General features: G+C 44.4%; 1 protein-coding gene across 2 annotated transcripts in view; it reads right to left on the bottom strand.

The window, feature by feature from the left end:
- ADNP (activity dependent neuroprotector homeobox) overlaps window positions 1-19,972 on the bottom strand; it is a 61,279-nt gene that overhangs the window by 10,670 nt on the left and 30,637 nt on the right. For both annotated transcript variants that reach the window (XM_077253221.1, XM_077253220.1), the window contains exon 3: window positions 1,839-1,955. In XM_077253221.1, the coding sequence (XP_077109336.1) occupies window positions 1,839-1,946 (108 nt within the window). In that variant the 5' untranslated portion in view covers window positions 1,947-1,955. The remainder of the gene's footprint in view (window positions 1-1,838; window positions 1,956-19,972) is intronic.

Here is a 19,972-nt window from a genome sequence, read left to right as displayed (position 1 = left end):
TTTTTTTTTTTTTTTTTCATAGACTGTACAATATCTTCAGAAATAAAATGAAATGTACCATAGTTATATCCTCAGGATTTTTTAATCAGTGGTTCAAAATAATACAATAATAAAACATTGCTTTTCAACTTACATGTTGCAATTTCAAAGAAAAAACAGAATAAACAGCATGTGCAGCAATAAAGGCACCCCTAATTAATATTTGGTTGCACACCCTTTGGCATTTATGACAGCCTCCAAACGTTTCCTGTAGACCATCTATAAGCTTCTTGCACTTCTCAGCTGGTATTTTCTCCCAGTCTTCCTTTGTAGTTTCAAGCTCTTGTATGTTTGCAGGGTTCTTTTTCCCAATGGCAGATTTCGGGTAAGAACTCATTGCTGAAGGATTCATAATCTTCAACTCAACCCAAGTTTTCTTACATTGAGTAGGCCATTTCGCTCTAAAATCTCTTGATAACCCTCTAATATCTTGATTCCTGTGATACGGTCAAGGCCTCCAGTACCAGAGGAAGCAAATCAACCCCACAGCATGATGGATCCTACACCATGCTTAACTGTTGGCAGGGTGTTATTTTGCTTATAAGCGTCATTGCGACGTCTGTAACACTGTTGCTTTGCATTGCCAAAAACCTCTATTTTTGTTTTATCTGTTCACAGAACAATTTCCTAGAAGGATTATGGTTTGTCAAGGTACTTTTCGGCAAAGAGCGGCTGTTCCTTTTTATGTGTCTTTTCTTCAGCAATGGTTTCTTCCTTGGCTTTCGCCCATTAAAGCTCTGATTGGTTTAGTGTGCGGCGTATGGTACTTGCTGAAACCATGACCCCAGACTGTTCCACGTTGGCTTTCAGGTCTTTGAATGTTTAACGTGGTGTTCTTTTCCACCTTTTGCACCAACCTTCGAAGACATCTCTTGTTAATTTTCCTCTTTTCCCCAAGTCCAGGTAGGTTCTTGATGGTTCCATGCTTGGCAAACTTATTAGTGACAATGCACACTGTTGAAAATGGGATACCAAGGTCCTTGGAGATGGCCTTATTCCCTTTGCAAGTCTTGTGTTTGCTTATAATAGCAGTTCTGATGTCCTTCAACAGCTCCTTTGTCTTCACCATTGTGAGAAAGAAACCGGGCTTACCATGTGGCTTTTAAAAAACACTGAAGTCATCATTTATTGACTAATCCATGTCACATGGGCACTGGCAATTAAGCAGAGGCAATTCTCATTAGTGACTTACCATAGGAGAGTCAAAATCTGTTTCCGTCCTAATTTAATGTGCAGGGTGCCAATACCAGTGTCACAAGATTTAAGTTTTTCCATTTTTCCTCCCATTGTTTTTTGTTTTAAATTATTGTTTATCATTTGCTCTTTTGTATTTAACACAAGTTCTCTATACAAAAAAACTTTCACTTGATTCATTTTTTAAGGAGATATTCCACATTATGTACTTACACTACAATATATGGGTTCCAATAACGCTGAGCAGGACTGTATACCACAATGTGATATATATATATATATATATATATTTTTTTTTAAATTAAAAGTGCATCAATTATTTCTACAATACTGGTTAACAGAGAGCCAGTGCAATGCAGGTGGTTTATTGCAGCACTTACAGGGCAGATTCTGACCCCTCCTAAGGCCACATGCATAAGTAGTGTTGCATCAGTATTTGTAAGTGAAGACCAGGAATGGGAGCAAACAAAACAAGTATGATGGTTTAGGTTCTCAGCCACCATGGGAATGTGGCCTTTCGGCTAGTGAGGGTGCATACAGGTTATTGTGGGGTTATAAAAGCAAATAGGTCCATGTTATAAGAAAGCGAACAACATAACACTCACGTCCACATGGTCTTTGCAGTACTCCAGGCCAATATCACCCAAGATCTTCTTCACCGTCTTCCTGGCTTTTCGTAAGCTGCCCAGATTATTTACCGGAAGTTGGAACATTATTACTGCCTGGAGGAATACAAAAGAGGCGCTACATTTAATAAAATAAATTGATAAAAATCAGAAAAAAAAATAAATAAAAAAAAAAAATATACCGTATATACTCGAGTATAAGCCGACCCGAGTATAAGCCGACCCCCCTAATTTTGCCACAAAAAACTGGGAAAACTTATTGACTCGAGTATAAGCCTAGGGTGGAAAATGCAGCAGCTACCGGTGAATTTCAAAAATAAAAATAGATGCTCCATACCGTTCATTATTGCCCCATAGCTGTGCCATATAGTGCTCTGCACCATTATTGCCCCATAGCTGTGCCATATAGTGCTCTGCACCGTTCATAATTGCCCCATAGCTGTGCCATATAGTGCTCTGCACCATTATTGTCCCATAGCTGTGCCATATAGTGCTCTGCACCATTATTGCCCCATAGCTGTGCCATATAGTGCTCTGCACCGTCCATTATTGCCCCATAGCTGTGCCATATAGTGCTCTGCACCATTATTGTCCCATAGCTGTGCCATATAGTGCTCTGCACCATTATTGCCCCATAGCTGTGCCATATAGTGCTCTGCACCATTATTGCCCCATAGCTGTGCCATATAGTGCTCTGCACCGTCCATTATTGTCCCATAGCTGTGCCATATAGTGCTCTGCACCATTATTGTCCCATAGCTGTGCCATATAGTGCTCTGCACCATTATTGCCCCATAGCTGTGCCATATAGTGCTCTGCATCATTATTGCCCCATAGCTGTGCCATATAGTGCTCTGCACCATTATTGTCCCATAGCTGTGCCATATAGTGCTCTGCACCATTATTGCCCCATAGCTGTGCCATATAGTGCTCTGCACCGTCCATTATTGCCCCATAGCTGTGCCATATAGTGCTCTGCACCATTATTGCCCCATAGCTGTGCCATATAGTGCTCTGCACCGTTGCCCCATAGCTGTGCCATATAGTGCTCTGCACCGTACATTATTGCCCCATAGCTGTTGCTGCAATAAAAATAATAAAACACATACTCACCTGTCTTGCCTGCAGCTCCTCGGCGCCATCTTCCCGGCGTCTCTCCGCACTGACTGATCAGGCAGAGGGCGGCGCGCACATTATATGCGTCATCGCGCCCTCTGCCTGCACAGTCAGTGCAGAGAGACGCCGGGAAGATGGAGAATATGTCATACTTACCTGCTCCCGGCGTCCCGCTCCTTCCCCTGCCTGTCTTCGGTGCCGCAGCCTCTTTCTCTATCAGCGGTCACCGGCACCGCTTCATTAGAGAAATGAATAGGCGGCTCCGCCCCTATGGGGGGTGGAGCAGCCTATTCATTTCTCTAATGAGCGGTCCCACGTGACCGCTCAGGGGAAGAGCTGCGGCACCCGGAGACCGTGGGACGGGCAGGGGGAGCGACAGGATCGCCGGGACTAGGTAAGTATGCCTCGGCGCCCTCTCCCCCTCACCCGCCGACCCTGCCACAGACCGTGACTCGAGTATAAATTTGGGCTGAAAATCTCGGCTTATACGGTGTATATATATATATATATATATATATATATATATATATATATATATATATATATATATATATATATATATATATATATATATTAAAATTGAGAACATCCCCAAGTAGTAAAACCTGCCAGAATATATCCACAAAATGTAGATTTCATTTGAGGTTTTTAAGCAAAACGTATAACATTGGGATTGGAAGATGCAGTCTCCTAATATGGTGGATATCCATTCTGAATAGTAAGAGAAACACAAAACCAACACAAATATACAAAATTGAATTTTTAATTTAAAAGCGTTTTTCAGGTTTCAGAAAACACTTGGCCCCCGGTGTAGATTGTTTTATTTAAAACGGTGCATAAAAGTGAATCTGACAGAATGCCTTTATTATGCAATCTGAGATCAGTATGATGATCATTCATCCTAAAAATTCTCAATTAATGGATAAAATGCGTTTTTAGTGAATACAGACTTCCCTATTACTGAGATAGGAGATGTCTTTGGTGGTCAAAGTTCTATGGAGATTTCAGGAGAACTTGCAGCGGAATGTGTGTCTGCCACTAGCTCCTCCCTCATTCTCCCTCCCCATAGAATGTTAAAAGCACCATGTGTCATCTCTCAGTAATGGGAAAAATTGTCAGCTACCTAAAAAAAAAAATTACTAAACCAAAAAGGGTTATGGAATTCACTTTTTACACTACTCGACAGTAAAATGTCAGTTTCCAGACAACACCAGAATTGCTATTGAACACATTAGGTGGTGGTGCAGCCGCCCAAGTTACGGGGCTGCAATGCACCCAGGTTTTAGTGTATGAAGGGGCCAAAGGTGTCGCATGTAAGAGTGCAGCTGTATTGTAAGCAGCAGGTGACGGTACAGAGTGCTGTTTTTTTGGCTCTGAAGCATCAAGACGCGCCTTTGTTTCCAAGCATAACCACATACACTACAGCACTGCCGAGGCATGTAACCGTATCAGCATGCCAACAGCATCTGCTCACAGAAGCCAAAACTGCAAGCAGCCGTCAGATTGTGTATATCTGTCACTATACCATAGGTCAATGGTGTTACATAAACTTCAGGATACTGTTACTGGCTGTAAAAATCCAAGAGTATCCTGAGGGTTGAGGGATACAGGAAAGCAAAATAACTAAGGATTGCGGTGGATTAACATCTCTGTATCAATGCTTTACTGAAACTAAACGAATCTTTGGACACTACCATTTCTTTAAGCTACATGATGCAGTTTCTTCCTATTAGTAATTATGGTAGGACCCAAACAATAGAATAATCCATCAGTACCAAAGTCCATCTATGCCTTTGTTCAGTCAAAGATGGGAGACCTGCCAGCATATAGACAGGTCTGAAAAGCAGCAGTGAAAGGGAAGCATAAATCAGAAGCCATCATTACCAAATAACGAGTTCCCCAAATTGTGCAGGCAGCCCAAAAGTTCAATTCAGCAGAGTCACAGTATATAGTGTTATGGCTCTCCACCTGAACCAGACAATTCAGCAGTCACAGTATAGTGTTATGGCTCTCCACCTGAACCAGAGGCCATCAGTAACAAAATATTTTACCATAAGACGCCCAAGTGTAATAGGCATGTTTTGAGAACAAAAAACTAAATTTTTGCAAATTTCTGAGCCAAGAAAGAATAGAATCCAACATGAGCTCTACCAGTAACAGAGGTAGACTGTAAGGCCATGTTCACACTTTGCGTGTGACCTCTGCGGGTTCTCCCGCAGCGGATTTGATAAATCTGCAGGGCAAACCCGCTGCGGTTATCCCTGCAGATTTATCGCGGTTTGCGCTACGGGTTTCCGCCTATACTATTGATGCTGCATATGCAGCATCAATAGTAATGGTAAAAATAATAAAAAATTGGCTATACTCACCCTCTGATGTCCGGATCTCTTCGGCGCTGCACTCGGCGGTCTGGTTCCAAAGATGCTGTGCCAAGAAGGACCTTCGTGACGTCACGGTCATGTGACCGCGGCGTTATCACGGTCATGTGACTGCGACGTCACCGCAGGTCCTGTTCGCACAGCAACTGAGACCGGCCAGCCGCGTGCAGCGCTGAGAGGTGAGTATAACATGATTTTTTATTTTTTATTCTTTTTTTTTTACACTAATATGGTTCCCAGGGCCTGGAGGAGAGTCTCCTCTCCTCCACCCCGGGTACCATCTGCACATTAACCGCTTACTTCCCGCAACGTGGGCACAGCCCCATGCGGGAAGTAAGCGGTTCAATGCATTTCTATGGGTGCAGAATCGCAGCGATTCTGCACAAAGAAGTGACATGCTGCGGGTTTTAAACCGCTGCGATTCTGCGCGGTTTTTCCCGCAGCATGTGCACAGCGGATTGCGGTTTCCATAGGGTTTACATGTTAATGTAAACGCTATGGAAACTGCTGCGGACCCGCAGCATCAAAATCGCCGCGGATCCGCGGTAAAAACCGCGAAGTGTGAACATGGCCTAACTCACATAACTAGAGATGGAAAACAACAAGAAGTTAAGTGGCCATGGTGCCTACAAAATTACTTCTTTTTAGGATGTGCTCTTTAAAAGGGAACCTATCACCAGGTTTGGCCGGTACGAGTTATGGCCACCGCCTTTCAGGGTTTATCTACAGCATTCTAGAATGCTGTCAATAAGCCCCCGATCCGACCTGCAAGAGAAGAAAAAGAGCTTTTATTATACTCACCTGCAGGGCGATCAGGTCCAATGGGTGTCACAGGCCCTGGTCCGGCACCTCCATCTTCTTGTGATGCCACCCTCCCGCTTGCTTCATGTGGATGATGCTTCCCTGCGTCATCCACACAGGCTTCCCTGCATCACGCTCCTGCGCAGGCTTACTTATCTGCCCTGTTGAGGGCAGAACAAATGACTGCAGTGCGCAGGGAGAGGTCAGAGAAGCCCAGCACCTGCAAACTGCAGTAATTTGTTCTGCCCTCAACATGGCAGATAAGTGTGCGATGCTAGGTAGCCTGTGAAGCAAGTAGCAGGGTGGCATCGCAAGAAGATGGGAGGCGCCGGACCAAGACCTGCGACACCCCTCGGACCGGACCTCCCCGCAGGTGAGTAAAATAAAACTTCTTTTTCTTCTTACAGGTCGGATCAGGGGCTTATCAACAGCATTATAAAATGTTGTAGATTAGCTCTGAAAGGCGGTGGCCGTAACTCGTCTCGGACAAACCTGGTGACAGGTTCACTTTAAGATTATGAAGGATACAATGATATCAAAATATTTAGAATTGAGAGTCCTCAGTGGTTGATACCTTTTAATGGCTAACTGAAAAGATGGTAACAAATTGCAAGCTTTCGAGACTACATACGTCTCTTCATCAGGCAAAGACTAAGACAAATTCTGAAGAATCACATATTTATGCACAACATAGTATAGAGGCAAAAAAAAAAAAAAAAAGGGGGGGGGGGGGGGGGGGGGGAGGGGAGAGAACCATGGATAAGCCAGGTGACATGAAGCAGAATTACCATGGGTGATAAACGTCCATAAATATTGGGCCAATTCTTAGATAAGGATTGTTTTATTGTCCTGTGATTAGGGTCTCTGTTGTGATGATGATATCAAACACTCATGGAGTAAGTTTATCGAGATAAACACTTTTTTTGCACCCCATTTATAAATGAAAGACCACATCAGCCTTGCTTAAATGGAAAAAAGACAGGAGTAATGTACTGGAATGGAGGAGTGACCATACACGACAGCAAAAAAAAAGTTAGCAAACTAATAGGTGGTGAACTTACAATAGACAATCTTAGCAGCACAACCCGACAAAACACAAAACATTATAAAAATCTTTCATTTCATAGCCACGCTAAGATTAGGAACCTCATAGTTCAAAAAGCTAGTCTCCTAGGAATCTTTGTTTCTTTTTATTTCAGTGTAAAATAAAGGATTATTTTACACCTTTTTTTTCATCGTGCTGTAAAACATTCAAGAATTTTTGGGAGGTTTTTCCTGTACACAGTGTAAAATTTGATTCTGCTGTGATTAACCTTGGTGAGTAAGCAAAGACAAAAATTCTTTATTTTTTATTCTTAATATGAGCCACATTTATCCTAGGTTTTTCATACTGTTTGATAAATCAGGCATCTTAAGATTGTATAATCGAAGTTTGCACGAACAAAAAAAAAAAAAGGCAGTACTGATAATTATGTCCTGAGTAAAGTACAGATAAAAGGTAACTGTACTTTCACAAAACTTTTAAACATGTCATAGAGATGTCAAATACTGATCTGAAGGGGTTCAGAAGCCACGGCCTCTACTAATCTCTGATCTCTTCTGACACTGGAGACCGACTTCACTTTCTTTGCAGTGCCCATCTTTAGTGGAAGATGAAAGCAGCACAATGGTTCCATCATTTAAGTTATTGGCTGTGGTACAAGAGATGAAACAAACATCAAATATTTCTGACACGTTTTAAAGGGAACCTGTCACCCCCAAAATCGCTGGTGAGGTAAGCTCACCGGCATCAGGGGCTTATCTACAGCATTCTGTAATGCTGTAGATAAGCCGCCGATGTTACTTGAAAGAGGAGAAAAAGACGTTAGATAATACTCACCCAGGGGCGGTCCCGCTGCGGTCCGGTCGGATGGGTTCCAGCGCCTGCACACTGCAGTACTTTGCTCTGCCCTCAACAGGGCAGACAAAGTACGCCTGCGCCGGAGCGTAAATACCCGAAGAGGACGTCATGGAACGAAGATGGGAGGCGCCGGAGCGGACCGGAGACACCCATCCGACCGGACCGCAGCGGGACCACCCCTGGGTGAGTATAATGGTTATTGCAGGCTGTAGGCTTTCCTGAAGAGATGGGTTTTCAGGTTCCGTCTGAAGGATCCGAGGGTGGTAGATAATCGGACGTGTTGAGGCATGGAATTCCAGAGGATGGGGGATATTCGGGAGAAATCTTGGAGGTGGTTGTGTGAGGAACGAATAAGTGTGGAGGAGAGTAGGAGGTCTTGGGAGGATCGGAGATTACGTGAGGGAAGGTATTGGGAGATTAGTTCAGAAATATAGGGAGGGGACAGGTTGTGGATGGCTTTGTATATCAGTGTTAGTAGTTTGAACTGGATTCGTTGGGGAATTGGAAGCCAGTGGAGGGATTTGCAAAGGGGAGAAGCGAGGAGAGAGGTGGATTAGCTGGGCAGCAGAGTTGAGGACAGACTGGAGTGGTGCAAGAGAGTTAGTGGGGAGGCCACAGAGGAGGGTGTTGCAGTAGTCGAGGCGGGAGATAAGGGCATGCACAAGAGTCTTCGTAGATTGTGGGGTGAGGAAGGGACGGATTCTGGCAATATTTTTGAGTTGGAGGCGACAGGAGGTGGCAAGGGTTTGAACGTGCGGTTTGAAGGACAAGGCACATTCGAGAGTTACCCCGAGGCAGCGGTTTTCAGGTGCGGGAGAGAACGTGATGCCGTTTACCATAATAGATAGATCAGGTAAGGGGGATACGTGAGATGGGGGAAAGATGATGAGTTCGGTTTTGTCTACATTGAGTTTTAGTAAGCGAGAGGTGAAGAAGGAGGATTTGGCTGACAGACACTCCGGGATTCTGGACAGAAGAGAGGCGACATCTGAGCCAGAGAGGTAGATCTGAGTGTCGTCCGCATACAGGTGGTACTGGAAGCCATGGGACTTTATGAGTTGCCCTAGGCCAAGGGTATAGATGGAAAAAAGTAGGGGCCCTAGGACAGAGCCCTGAGGGACTCCAACAGAGAGAGGGCGGGATGAGGAGGTAGTGTGGGAGTGGGAAACGCTAAATGTGCGGTCGGAAAGGTATGAGGCAATCCAGGACAGGGCAAGGTCTTTGATGCCAAGGGAAAAAAGAATCTGTAGTAGTAGGCAGTGATCGACTGTGTCGAAAGCAGAGGACAGGTCAAGAAGAAGGAGGATGGAGAACTGTGTTAGCTTAGTTAGTTTTTTTGAGGATGGGTGTGATGGTGGCATGTTTGAAGGCAGAGGGGAAAGTACCAGAAGATAGCGATAGGTTAAAGGGAACCTATCAGCCCGTTTTTTAAAGATTAGATAAAAATAGTGTGAAATAGGGGCAGAGCTGGGCTTTACATTAGTGCCTCTTTGGTGCCTTTACACCCCCGTTAGGCTGCCCAAATACCTTAGTGAAGTGTCCGTTTTGTCCTGTCACTCAAGCTGGTCAGGTCGGATGGGCGTGGTCACAGCGCTGTTTGTCCCCCAGGATCCTGCTCATCATTACGTTGGTGGCGTAGTGGTGTGCGCATGTCCAGCAGATGAATCCACTGCCCAGGAGATGAATAACGGCGCGGTCTTCGCTATTCAGCCGTTTACCGGTGGGCGCGGCGATCTTTCCTGTGGCCGCGCCTGCGCAGATGGAGCGCTCTGCTGCCCGGGGCTTCAGGAAAATGGCCGCGGGATTCCGCGCGTGCGCAGATGGAGATCGCGGTGGCCATTTTCCTGAAGCCCCGGGCAGCAGAGCGCTCCATCTGCGCAGGCGCGGCCACAGGAAAGATGGCCGCGCCCACAGGAAAGATGGCCGCGCCCACCGGTAAACGGCTGAATAGCGAAGACCGCGCCGTTATTCATCTCCTGGGCAGTGGATTCATCTGCTGGACATGCGCACACCACTACGCCACCAACGTAATGATGAGCAGGATCCTGGGGGACAAACAGCGCTGTGACCACGCCCATCCGACCTGACCAGCTTGAGTGACAGGACAAAACGGACACTTCACTAAGGTATTTCGGCAGCCTAACGGGGGTGTAAAGGCTCCAAAGAGGCACTAATGTAAAGCCCAGCTCTGCCCCTATTTCACACTATTTTTATCTAATCTTTAAAAAACGGGGTGATAGGTTCCCTTTAAAGAGATGGGTTAGGGCTGGAATGAGCATGTTAGTGAGGTTGGGGAGCAAGTGCACAGGTGGTGAGGTGTGATTTGGAAAAGAGGCGAGTAAGCTCTCCTTCAGTGATGTTGGAGAGGAAGGTTATTAGGGAAGAGCAGAGGTCTGGTATATTGAGTGATTGGGGTGGTGGAACAGTTAGGGTTTGCCTTGTTTGGTCGATCTTGTTTTTGAAGTAGGTGGCAAAGTCCTCGGAGGAGATGAGGGGAGTTGGAGGTGGCAGTTAAATATGCTGAACAGTTGTTTTGGGTTGTAGGATAGTGAAGATACAAGGTTAGCGAAATAGGTCTGTTTAGCGGAGTTGAGGGCTAATTTGAAGTCAAATGTAGCTTGTTTGAAAGCAGTGAAGTCGTCTGGCAGGCGTGTTTTCTTCCAACGTCGCTCTGCAACCCTGGATGCTTGTTGAAGTTTTTTTGTGAGATTGTTATGCCAAGGTTGCCTATTGGTTCGTCGCACTTTGCCATGCATGAGAGGGGCGACAGTCTATGGCTGATGTGAGAGTGGAGTTATAGAACGCAGTGGTGCTGTCCGTGTTGTGGAGTGAAGATATGGAGGACAGGGGTAGGAGAGAGTGAGAGTCTGAATGTCTAGATGTGCAAGGTTTCTGCGTGGATGTGGTAATGGCTGGACATGGGGGGCAGGTGAGGAGGACAAGGATGAGAAGGTGAGTAGATAATGGTCAGATAGGGGGAAGGGAGAGGTTACAAGATTAGATAAGGAACAAAGGCATGTGAAGATGAGGTCTAGTGTATGTCCGTCTGTGTGGGTGGCTGTGGAGGACCACTGGGTGAGTCCAAAGGATGAAGTAAGGGCCAGTAGCTTGGAGGCTGCTGGCTGGCAGGTGTCAGTAGGGATATTAAAGTCACCCATGATGATGGTGGGGATGTCACCGGAGAGAAAGTGAAGGAGCCAGGTGGAGAATTGGTCGATGAAGGCAATGGCTGAGCCCGGTGGTCGGTATATGACAGCCATTTGGAGATTGGAGGAAGCGTAGATACGGACAGAGTGAACCTCGAAAGGGAGGATAAGGGAGGGTAGGGGTTGGATAGGGTTGAAAACACAGTTTTTAGAAAGAAGGATACCCACTCCTCCACCATGTCTGTTGCCAGAGCGAGGAGTGTGGGTAAATTGGAGGCCACCACAACTCAGTGCTGCAGGCGAGGCCGTGTAATCGGGCGTCAGCCAGGTCTCAGTGAGGGCCAGGAAGGAAAGGTTGCGGGGAGTAAAGAGATCATGGATCACGTGGAGCTTGTTGCATATAGAGCGGGCATTCCAAAGTGCCCCAGAGAGAGGAAGCAGGGGGGTGGGGGTCAGTGGCACAGATTTTAAGTGTGAGGGGTTGCGATAGTTTCTCATAGTGTGAAGGATAGGGGGAGGATTAGTGATGAATGAGGCGGGGGGGGGGGGGGGGTTAAGAGAGGGGAGATAGTTATGTGGTTTGAGGTTGCGAGGGTATGGGGTTAGCGGAGGAGAGTGAGGATTAGTGGAGCAAAAAAAGGCGGGGGAAATGTGAGCATGGTTAAAGAGCAGGGGAGAAAGGGAAGGCAAGTTAAGGTAGAATACAGTGATTAGTCTTACCATCTGGCCTATTTCTGGTATATTTCAGATGATGCACTTAAAATATTGTCACTTGAAATTATGTCACATCTGACTAAAGTCAAATCTGACCCGCTCCAATACTGGCTTAGTTCTGAGATCTATTGGCTGCCATGCTATAAGCATTGGGTACATCAGTCTGAAGCAGAGATATTCAGCTGGCCCAAGACATTAAGATCCAAGAAACTTGCAATGACACCAGTGTCAGTGACAACTGGGTAGGTAACACCCCAAATGCACATCCGATTGTTGGCACCAAAACGGCTTGTCTGTATTATGGAAATTACACAGCGGTAGCTTTTAAGTCCTACTTTTATAAGCAAGAGAGGCGACTGACTCTTGAAGTGTTACTTATATGATCGGCTTCTAAATGTACCACATGTGAAAAGACCATAAGAAAGCAGAACAATTGTCCATCAGTGGGTATGCAGAACAATAAAGAAAAGGAAGCGATCCAGAGAAACTTCAGGAATCGGGGCATCATCTTGGCTTTATGGTCAACTTTTTGTATAAATAAGTACATTCAATTTAGATCTCAGGTGAATTCAGAATGAGCTGTCATATGTATGTACAAGAGGTAAAACACAATTACTGGTCATTATTTGACTATTTTTAGGCTAGCTCAATTTCTAATTTTCACCTGTCTGAGCTAGAGGGTAGAGATTAGCTTCTGTTTCCTATACACAGACATGATGGATTTCTGCTCTGTCTCAATGTAGCCAATGTTCAGGATCATGCAGAAAGTTATGTAAACCTACAAAAGGAGTAATATCCTGTTGAGCAGTTCTATCATCTTCTCTGTTAGCCATAGAGATGCTAGGCAAAACTTTGAGCAAAGGGGAGAAGTTTCTGCTGCAGACAGCCTTAGACTGTGCACAAGTTGCAGTTTTGGTGCGTTTTTGTCGAGTTTTTCTTGCGCAGATTCGTGACAAAACCTGCAGCAAACATGAGGCCAGCAAAGTGAATGAGAAACCTTACGTGTCATGCACATATTTGATATTTTTGACTTGCAGATTTGGTGCAGAAAATAATCTGCAGTATGTCAATTCTCTGCGTTTTTCGTCCATTGAATGCACTGAAAAAAAAACCCAAAAACACGAAGGCAAAGACCCAACATTTTTGAGGCTGCGTTCTCCTGCCAAGAGATGCAGAAATTTCTGCAATCAAATACTCAATGTGCGATAGTGTCAAGGTCGGTCCATGAAGGCACAGAAAATGGTTTAAATATATATTTTCCCAGTTTGAATTAACCAGAGCTAGGAAACAAAACAGGACCAAAGAATATGAAGATATTGAAAAGGGAGGAACTGTCAAAATATTTTTAGTTTTAATTTTCAGGGTGGTCACCAAACTGCTGTGTGTGAACGCCATTTCCAGTAGTCTGTATGCAACTTGCAGTACAAAGCCTCAATCTCTGACAGTTAATGTAATGCATAGCTGAGAAGGGGGCTGGCTTAGATATTGAAAAAGAACCCATCATTCAGCCCGCTACACACACAGGTAACAATATACTTGTCTTGAGCACAGGGCAAAAAATTAAGCAGCCATGCCCATAGACTTATTGGGACCCTGGAAATAAAATTATAGTCTTAAGCTTTATAGACTTAATAGGAACACACAAGAATACAACAGTAGAAAACCCAATTAAGGCTAATAAACTGTTAAAAATAAGTTTACACGTCTCTGGGCATGGCCACTACTGAGCCTGTACATAAAGTGCAGCACAGATTCATCTCCCCTAAAAGCCGCGATCCTTAGATCAGGAGCAGAACAGACATTTAAAGGATATTTCATTAAATTTCTCAAATTCTTCAGAATTTTTTTTTTTTACAGCACATCCAGCACTGAACTACTGAACCCAATTTATTACATATTTTAAAAGTCGGTCCATTTTATACAGACTCCAGCATAGAAGATGCATAATTTTTAGGGAAGTTATATTGAGATATCATGGAGCTTTATGCACAAGGCACCGATGACCATTAATAGAGACTAAGCAAGCGCAAGCCACACTCCTGCCACTCACCAGAAGACAAAGGAACCATGACCTGAAGGATGACAGGACAACTATTTTCAGTTTTTCCTCCTCAACTTCATCGCACCCTTCAATTCCAGAACGGTAGGTAACGCTATTTATCTAACATCACATTAAAGAACAGGCATAATGCCATATTTTAACAATTGTCTTAAATAATAAGGAATTTTTGCAGAGTGACAAAATCCTGCCACCACCAAAGAAAGGACATTTTCCCACAGAGTTTCCCATTATAATTATTCCAGTGGGAGATCTTCAGGCTCCCTAATGTGCAAAAGTGTGACGTTTGTTGCCAAGCAGGCCCCAACATATGAGAGCTGCCGCCTGGCAAATTCCGCAGTTTGTCTGTGCCACCGCCAGATAATCACACTCAAACCAACAGGTGGTTTCCATTCATTGGTAGCTCTGCTCCTGGAACCAGATGGTCAACAGGTGACAGCAGTGAAGGGTGCAAACACCAGAGTAGAAGCTACATCTAATGGGGTGTCTTGCCACTATATTTCAGGGTGATAGCAGTGCCTTGAAAGCACCTAGGTGCTGAACAGAAGGCAGACCCAGAATAAGAATGACCAGCCCCCACAATTTAAAAAAAAAAAAAAAAATTACAGTGCACACTCCATAATACTTTAAGAAACTATGTTCCTGCCTGCCATCAAAGAACAGAAGATGACCACTTTGCCGATCTCTATTCTGCATGTTGTTGCTATCACCTGGCAAGCATGGCTTGCCGCAAGGAAATGGTCCAAACTAGTAGATTTATCATACAGAAGCCTGATTGTGATCAGAGGACCAACAACCCCAGTGATCTAGAGAAAAGGATCTAGTCTCTGGCAAGATGATGGCTGCACGTACCTGGGCACGTTTCATTGTAAGTATGTGGACGAGAGCGCATACCCCTTTATTAGAAGCTACTCTGCACCTATTAACTTAACCCCTTTACCTACCCCCCAAGGTGGTTTGCACCTTAATGACCAGGAAAATTTTTACAACTCTGACCAGTGTCACTTTATGAGGTAATAACTCTGGAACGGATCCCACGGATTCTGAGAATGTTCTTTTGGTGACATATTGTACTTCATGTTAGTACAGAACGAAAACAAATGGACACCTAAAATATAAACTTATTAGAAAGTTAAAAAACAAACAAACAAAAAAAAACTTGCAGGTTTATGTTAACAAGATATATAAAAAAAACAATACCAAATGTGAGAAAAAAGGGGGATATCAGAGTATACCCCCAAGGGAGCAATGAAGATCACAGTATGTGTGTGCTAGTATGCCCTAGAAATCCCTCAAGGATACCCTACCTACAAGGAGTATGGCGCCCCAACTTGTTGATAGCTAACCCTAATGACCCTTGTGTACCCTTAACCTAACATGTAGTAAAAACAAATCATACAGCAACCCAGTTATGTACAAGAACAGCCAATATGGGGCAGTCAACCTCTTTCCTAAATAATAGGAGGTAGGTATGACGTCTTGGCCACTAACCTATTAATGGGGTTTAGAACAGAGGGTATAAACACCATGTAATGTGTCTGCAGGGAATCAGGGGGATCAAGCAAGGGCACTGAGAAAAAACCCCAACCTAAAATTGTACTAGGGATAAAGTTGTATGTATGATCTATCCTCTTGCTATGCAAAAATGCAGCCTATTAAGGAGTGTCAGATCCCAGTCCCCACTACATTATCAAAGAAAATAAAAAGTCAACACATGAATTCATGCTGACATAATTCCAAACTCCCAATACATATAGGTGACCCCGATTTATAAGTATTCCAATATGGAAGGGGTAGAAAAAAAAATTGTTAGAGGAAAGCAAACACTATTAATGACAAAAAGTCATCAAATAGAAGTATAGAGGTAATGATGTACTTATCTGTGCTGCATATTAAACATGTCAAAGTTCTTATTAAGACAGACCCATGAGATAAATCACACTTTCAATGTATTGGGGGTTTGGAATTATATCTTCACTATGTATCCCTCCACTGATAGGTAGGGTTTCCCTGAGGGCTCCCTAGGGCATACATTCCCACACATACTGTGATTGTCTTTGCTCCCTTGGCAGTATACCATGATCTATCTATCTATCTATCTATCTATCTATCCATCCATCCATCTATCTATCCATCTATCTATCCATCTATCTATCCATCTATCTATCCATCTATCTATCAACAAATCTGCAAGGTTTTGGTTTTTTACTTTCTAATAATAGTTACATTTTAGGGGTTCACTTGTTTTAGGTTCCGCGCCTGATTGGGACCTCACCTAACAGATTGTTCTTGGTCTAAGCTACTACATGATAGTGAAGTTTGGAAGTTGAAAGGGTTACAAGTTGACCAGCAATTTCGCATTTTTCCAACCAATTTTTTTTTTTTTTAGGGACCACATTACATTTGAAGTGACTTTGAGGGGTCTATATGGCAGAAAATGCCCAAAAGTAACTATTCTAAATACTTCACCCCTCAAGGTTCTTGACACCACATTCAAGAAGTTTTTTAACCATTCAGGGACACTGATAAGATCATCTCAGCACAGGAACATTTTATTTAATCACATCCAATTGTGGAATGCATCATTATTACAAGATCTATTGACTAAAATTAACTTTTGTTTGTGTGACTAACGGAGACCGGTCACTACAGTGTCCACCTGCCTGTCGCAGTCCCATAAAGATGAAATGGATTGGAGGTGCTAGACATCCCCTACATTCAGACAGGATCACGGTGAGGACCCCAGTAATCAGACTCCAGCAGCTAGGGAATAACTTCTATACTTGATAAAAAAAAAACCCTTAAAAAAAAAAAAGAGAGGACCCGTCATAGTCAAAAGTGCCAGTGTTTGCTCTTGTTATTCCTGCTGCTCCCGATTATTCCTTTTTAATGTGTCATATGGTTCCTAGAGATATGATTTTTTTTTTAATTTAATGCAAATTGGAGATCTTTACCAGAGAGCATTGCTCACAGGATTTTCTGGAGGTCCCTCTTCTGGCTGCTCTTCATTACCCCGTGAGCACTGCCCCCTTGTAGAGAACATTAAAAAGCCGGATTACTCACCGGTAATGCTCTTTTAGTGAGTCCACGACAGCACCCTACTGGAGAGAGAGGGATCCGCCCCGCAGGAACAGGAACCCTATTGAGAAATAAAAGGGGGCGGTCCGCCTCTCCTCCTCAGTTTTGATTTCAGAGTACCCGGAGGACCGCCAATATTAGGCAAATATCATTTATTTCATTCTTTAAACTTATTTGCTTATGATTAAAAGGATTTTACTCAAATAATATGCATTATATTAATATAGGGAGGGATGTAAGAGGGTGCTGTCGTGGACTCACTAAAAGAGCATTACCGGTGAGTAATCCGGCTTTTTACTCTTCGCCACGACAGCACCCTACTGGAGATCTTTCAGAGACCATCACCTAGGGAGGGGACCACCGTGCTGAGGACAGTCCTGCCAAAGTCTAGGTCAGAAGTTGACGATAGGTCTAGCCTATAGTGGTTATAAAATGTAGAAGGATTTGACCACGTTGCCGCCTTACATATAGTTTCAATCGGGACGTCTCCCCTCTCTGCCCAGGAGGATGCCATCGCTCTGGTAGAGTGTGCCGTTATGCCTTCCGGAGGGTTTTCTTTCCTCGCGGAGTAAGCCAGTCTGATAGCCTCTCTGATCCACCGGGATAAGCCGGATTACTCACCGGTAATGCTCTTTTAGTGAGTCCACGACAGCACCCTACTGGAGAGAGGGATCCGCCCCGCAGGAACAGGAAACCTATTGAGAAATAAATGGGGGCGGTCCGCCTCTCCTCCTCAGTTTTGATTTCAGAGTACCCGGAGGACCGCCAGTATTAGGCAAATATCATTTATTTCATTGTTTAAACTTATTTGCTTATGATTAAAAGGATTTTACTCAAATAATATGCATTATATTAATCTAGGGAGGGATGTAAGAGGGTGCTGTCGTGGACTCACTAAAAGAGCATTACCGGTGAGTAATCCGGCTTTTTACTCTTCGCCACGACAGCACCCTACTGGAGATCTTTCAGAGACCATCACCTAGGGAGGGGACCACCGTGCTGAGGACAGTCCTGCCAAAGTCTAGGTCAGAAGTTGACGATAGGTCTAGCCTATAGTGGTTATAAAATGTAGAAGGGTTTGACCACGTTGCCGCCTTACATATAGTTTCAATCGGGACGTCTCCCCTCTCTGCCCAGGAGGATGCCATCGCTCTGGTAGAGTGTGCCGTTATGCCTTCCGGAGGGTTTTCTTTCCTCGCGGAGTAAGCCAGTCTGATAGCCTCTCTGATCCACCGGGATAAGGTGCTTTTTGTTACTCCATGACCCTTCTTGACGCCCTGGAGGGAAATAAACAGAGCCCTACTCTGTCGCCAGCTGCTGGTCTTTTCAATGTATTTTAACACTACTCTTTTAACGTCTAGAGTGTGATATTTTTGTTCTTCAGGAGTGGATGGATTACTGAAGAAAGTGGGCAAGATTATTTCTTGTGACCTGTGGAATTTTTTTGCTACTTTGGGCAGGTAGGAAGGGTCTGGTTTAAGAATTAGCTTATCCTGAAAGGTTAACAAAAAAGGTGGATCTATAGAGAGTGCTTGGATGTCACTGATTCTCCTAGCTGAAGTCAGTGCTACCAAGAGGGCCGTTTTTAGTGATAGACATTTAATTGGTATTGAGTCTATTGGCTCGAACGGAGAGTCTGTTAGGGCTTGTAAGACTAAATTTAAATCCCAGGGTGGAATCCTAGGTATGTTAACTGGATTCATTCTTTCGCAGGCCGTAATAAATCTGGATACCCATCTATCCCCCGCGATGTTATGGCCATAGAGGGCTCCTAGCGCTGAAACATGAACCTTCAAGGTGTTTACAGTTAGACCTAGTTCTCTCCCTTTTTGAAGAAACTCCAGGATAGAATGTATCGGAATTTCTGATGTGTCGGTAGATGTATGGAATTGAAAAAATTTTCTCCATACTCTTGTATAGATTTTTGTGGTGGAGGGTTTTCTACTATGGAGAAGCGTATCAATTAAACCCCCCGAGAATCCTCTCGATCTTAACATCTGCCTCTCAAGTTCCAGGCCGTCAGGTGTAGATTGTCCACCTGAGGGTGGAAAAACGGACCCTGGAAGAGAAGGTTGGGCGTTGAGGGGAGGACCCAAGGATCTGAGACCGACATGGTCTGTAACCATGAGAACCATGGTCTCTTGGGCCAGAATGGAGCTTATCAGTACAACTCTCGCCCCTTCTTCCCTGATTTTGCGTATAACTTGAGGAAGCAATATGATCGGAGGAAACGCGTACGCCAGACTGAACTGCCAAGGGGCTTGGAGAGCGTCCAGAATGTCCGGATGATCCGCTGGAGATAGAGAAGCAAATCTCCGGACTTTTCTGTTTTTCCTTGTGGCGAAGAGATCTATCTGAGGACGGCCCCAAAGAGATATTATGTCCAGAAATATCTGCTGGTTTAGACACCACTCTCCTTGCCTCAGGGTGTGTCTGCTTAAGAAGTCCGCCTGCTGATTGCTTGCTCCCCTTATGTGCAATGCAGTAAGGGATGTTAGGTGACTTTCTGCTAGATTTAAGATTTCCGTAGCAGAAGACATCAGAGTCTCTGATCGTGTACCTCCTTGCCGATTTAGATACGCCACCGTGGTGGTGTTGTCGGACAGGACTCTGACGTCTTTCCCCCGAATCTGTGGGAGGAAATGGTATAAGGCGTATTTTACAGCATTCAGTTCTTTAAAGTTAGAGGAGCTGCAATTTTCTTCCCTGCTCCATAAACCCTGGCAATAATCGTTCCCCATATGAGCGCCCCATCCATGAGGACTGGCGTCAGTGGTTATGGTGTGAGATGGCGTTATTACCCATGGAACCCCACTCAACAAATGGTTTGAGTCTAGCCACCACTCTAAGGAAGTTAAAACCTCCTGAGATAAGGTTATTTTTGTATTTAGGTGACCAAATAACCGTCTATCCTCTTGTAA

This window comes from Ranitomeya variabilis, chromosome 4, assembly GCF_051348905.1.
Source record: "Ranitomeya variabilis isolate aRanVar5 chromosome 4, aRanVar5.hap1, whole genome shotgun sequence".
Classification (NCBI taxonomy): Eukaryota; Metazoa; Chordata; class Amphibia; order Anura; family Dendrobatidae; genus Ranitomeya; species Ranitomeya variabilis.
Note: the sequence above shows the minus strand (reverse complement) of the source record. Positions and strands in the feature narration are given on the sequence as shown.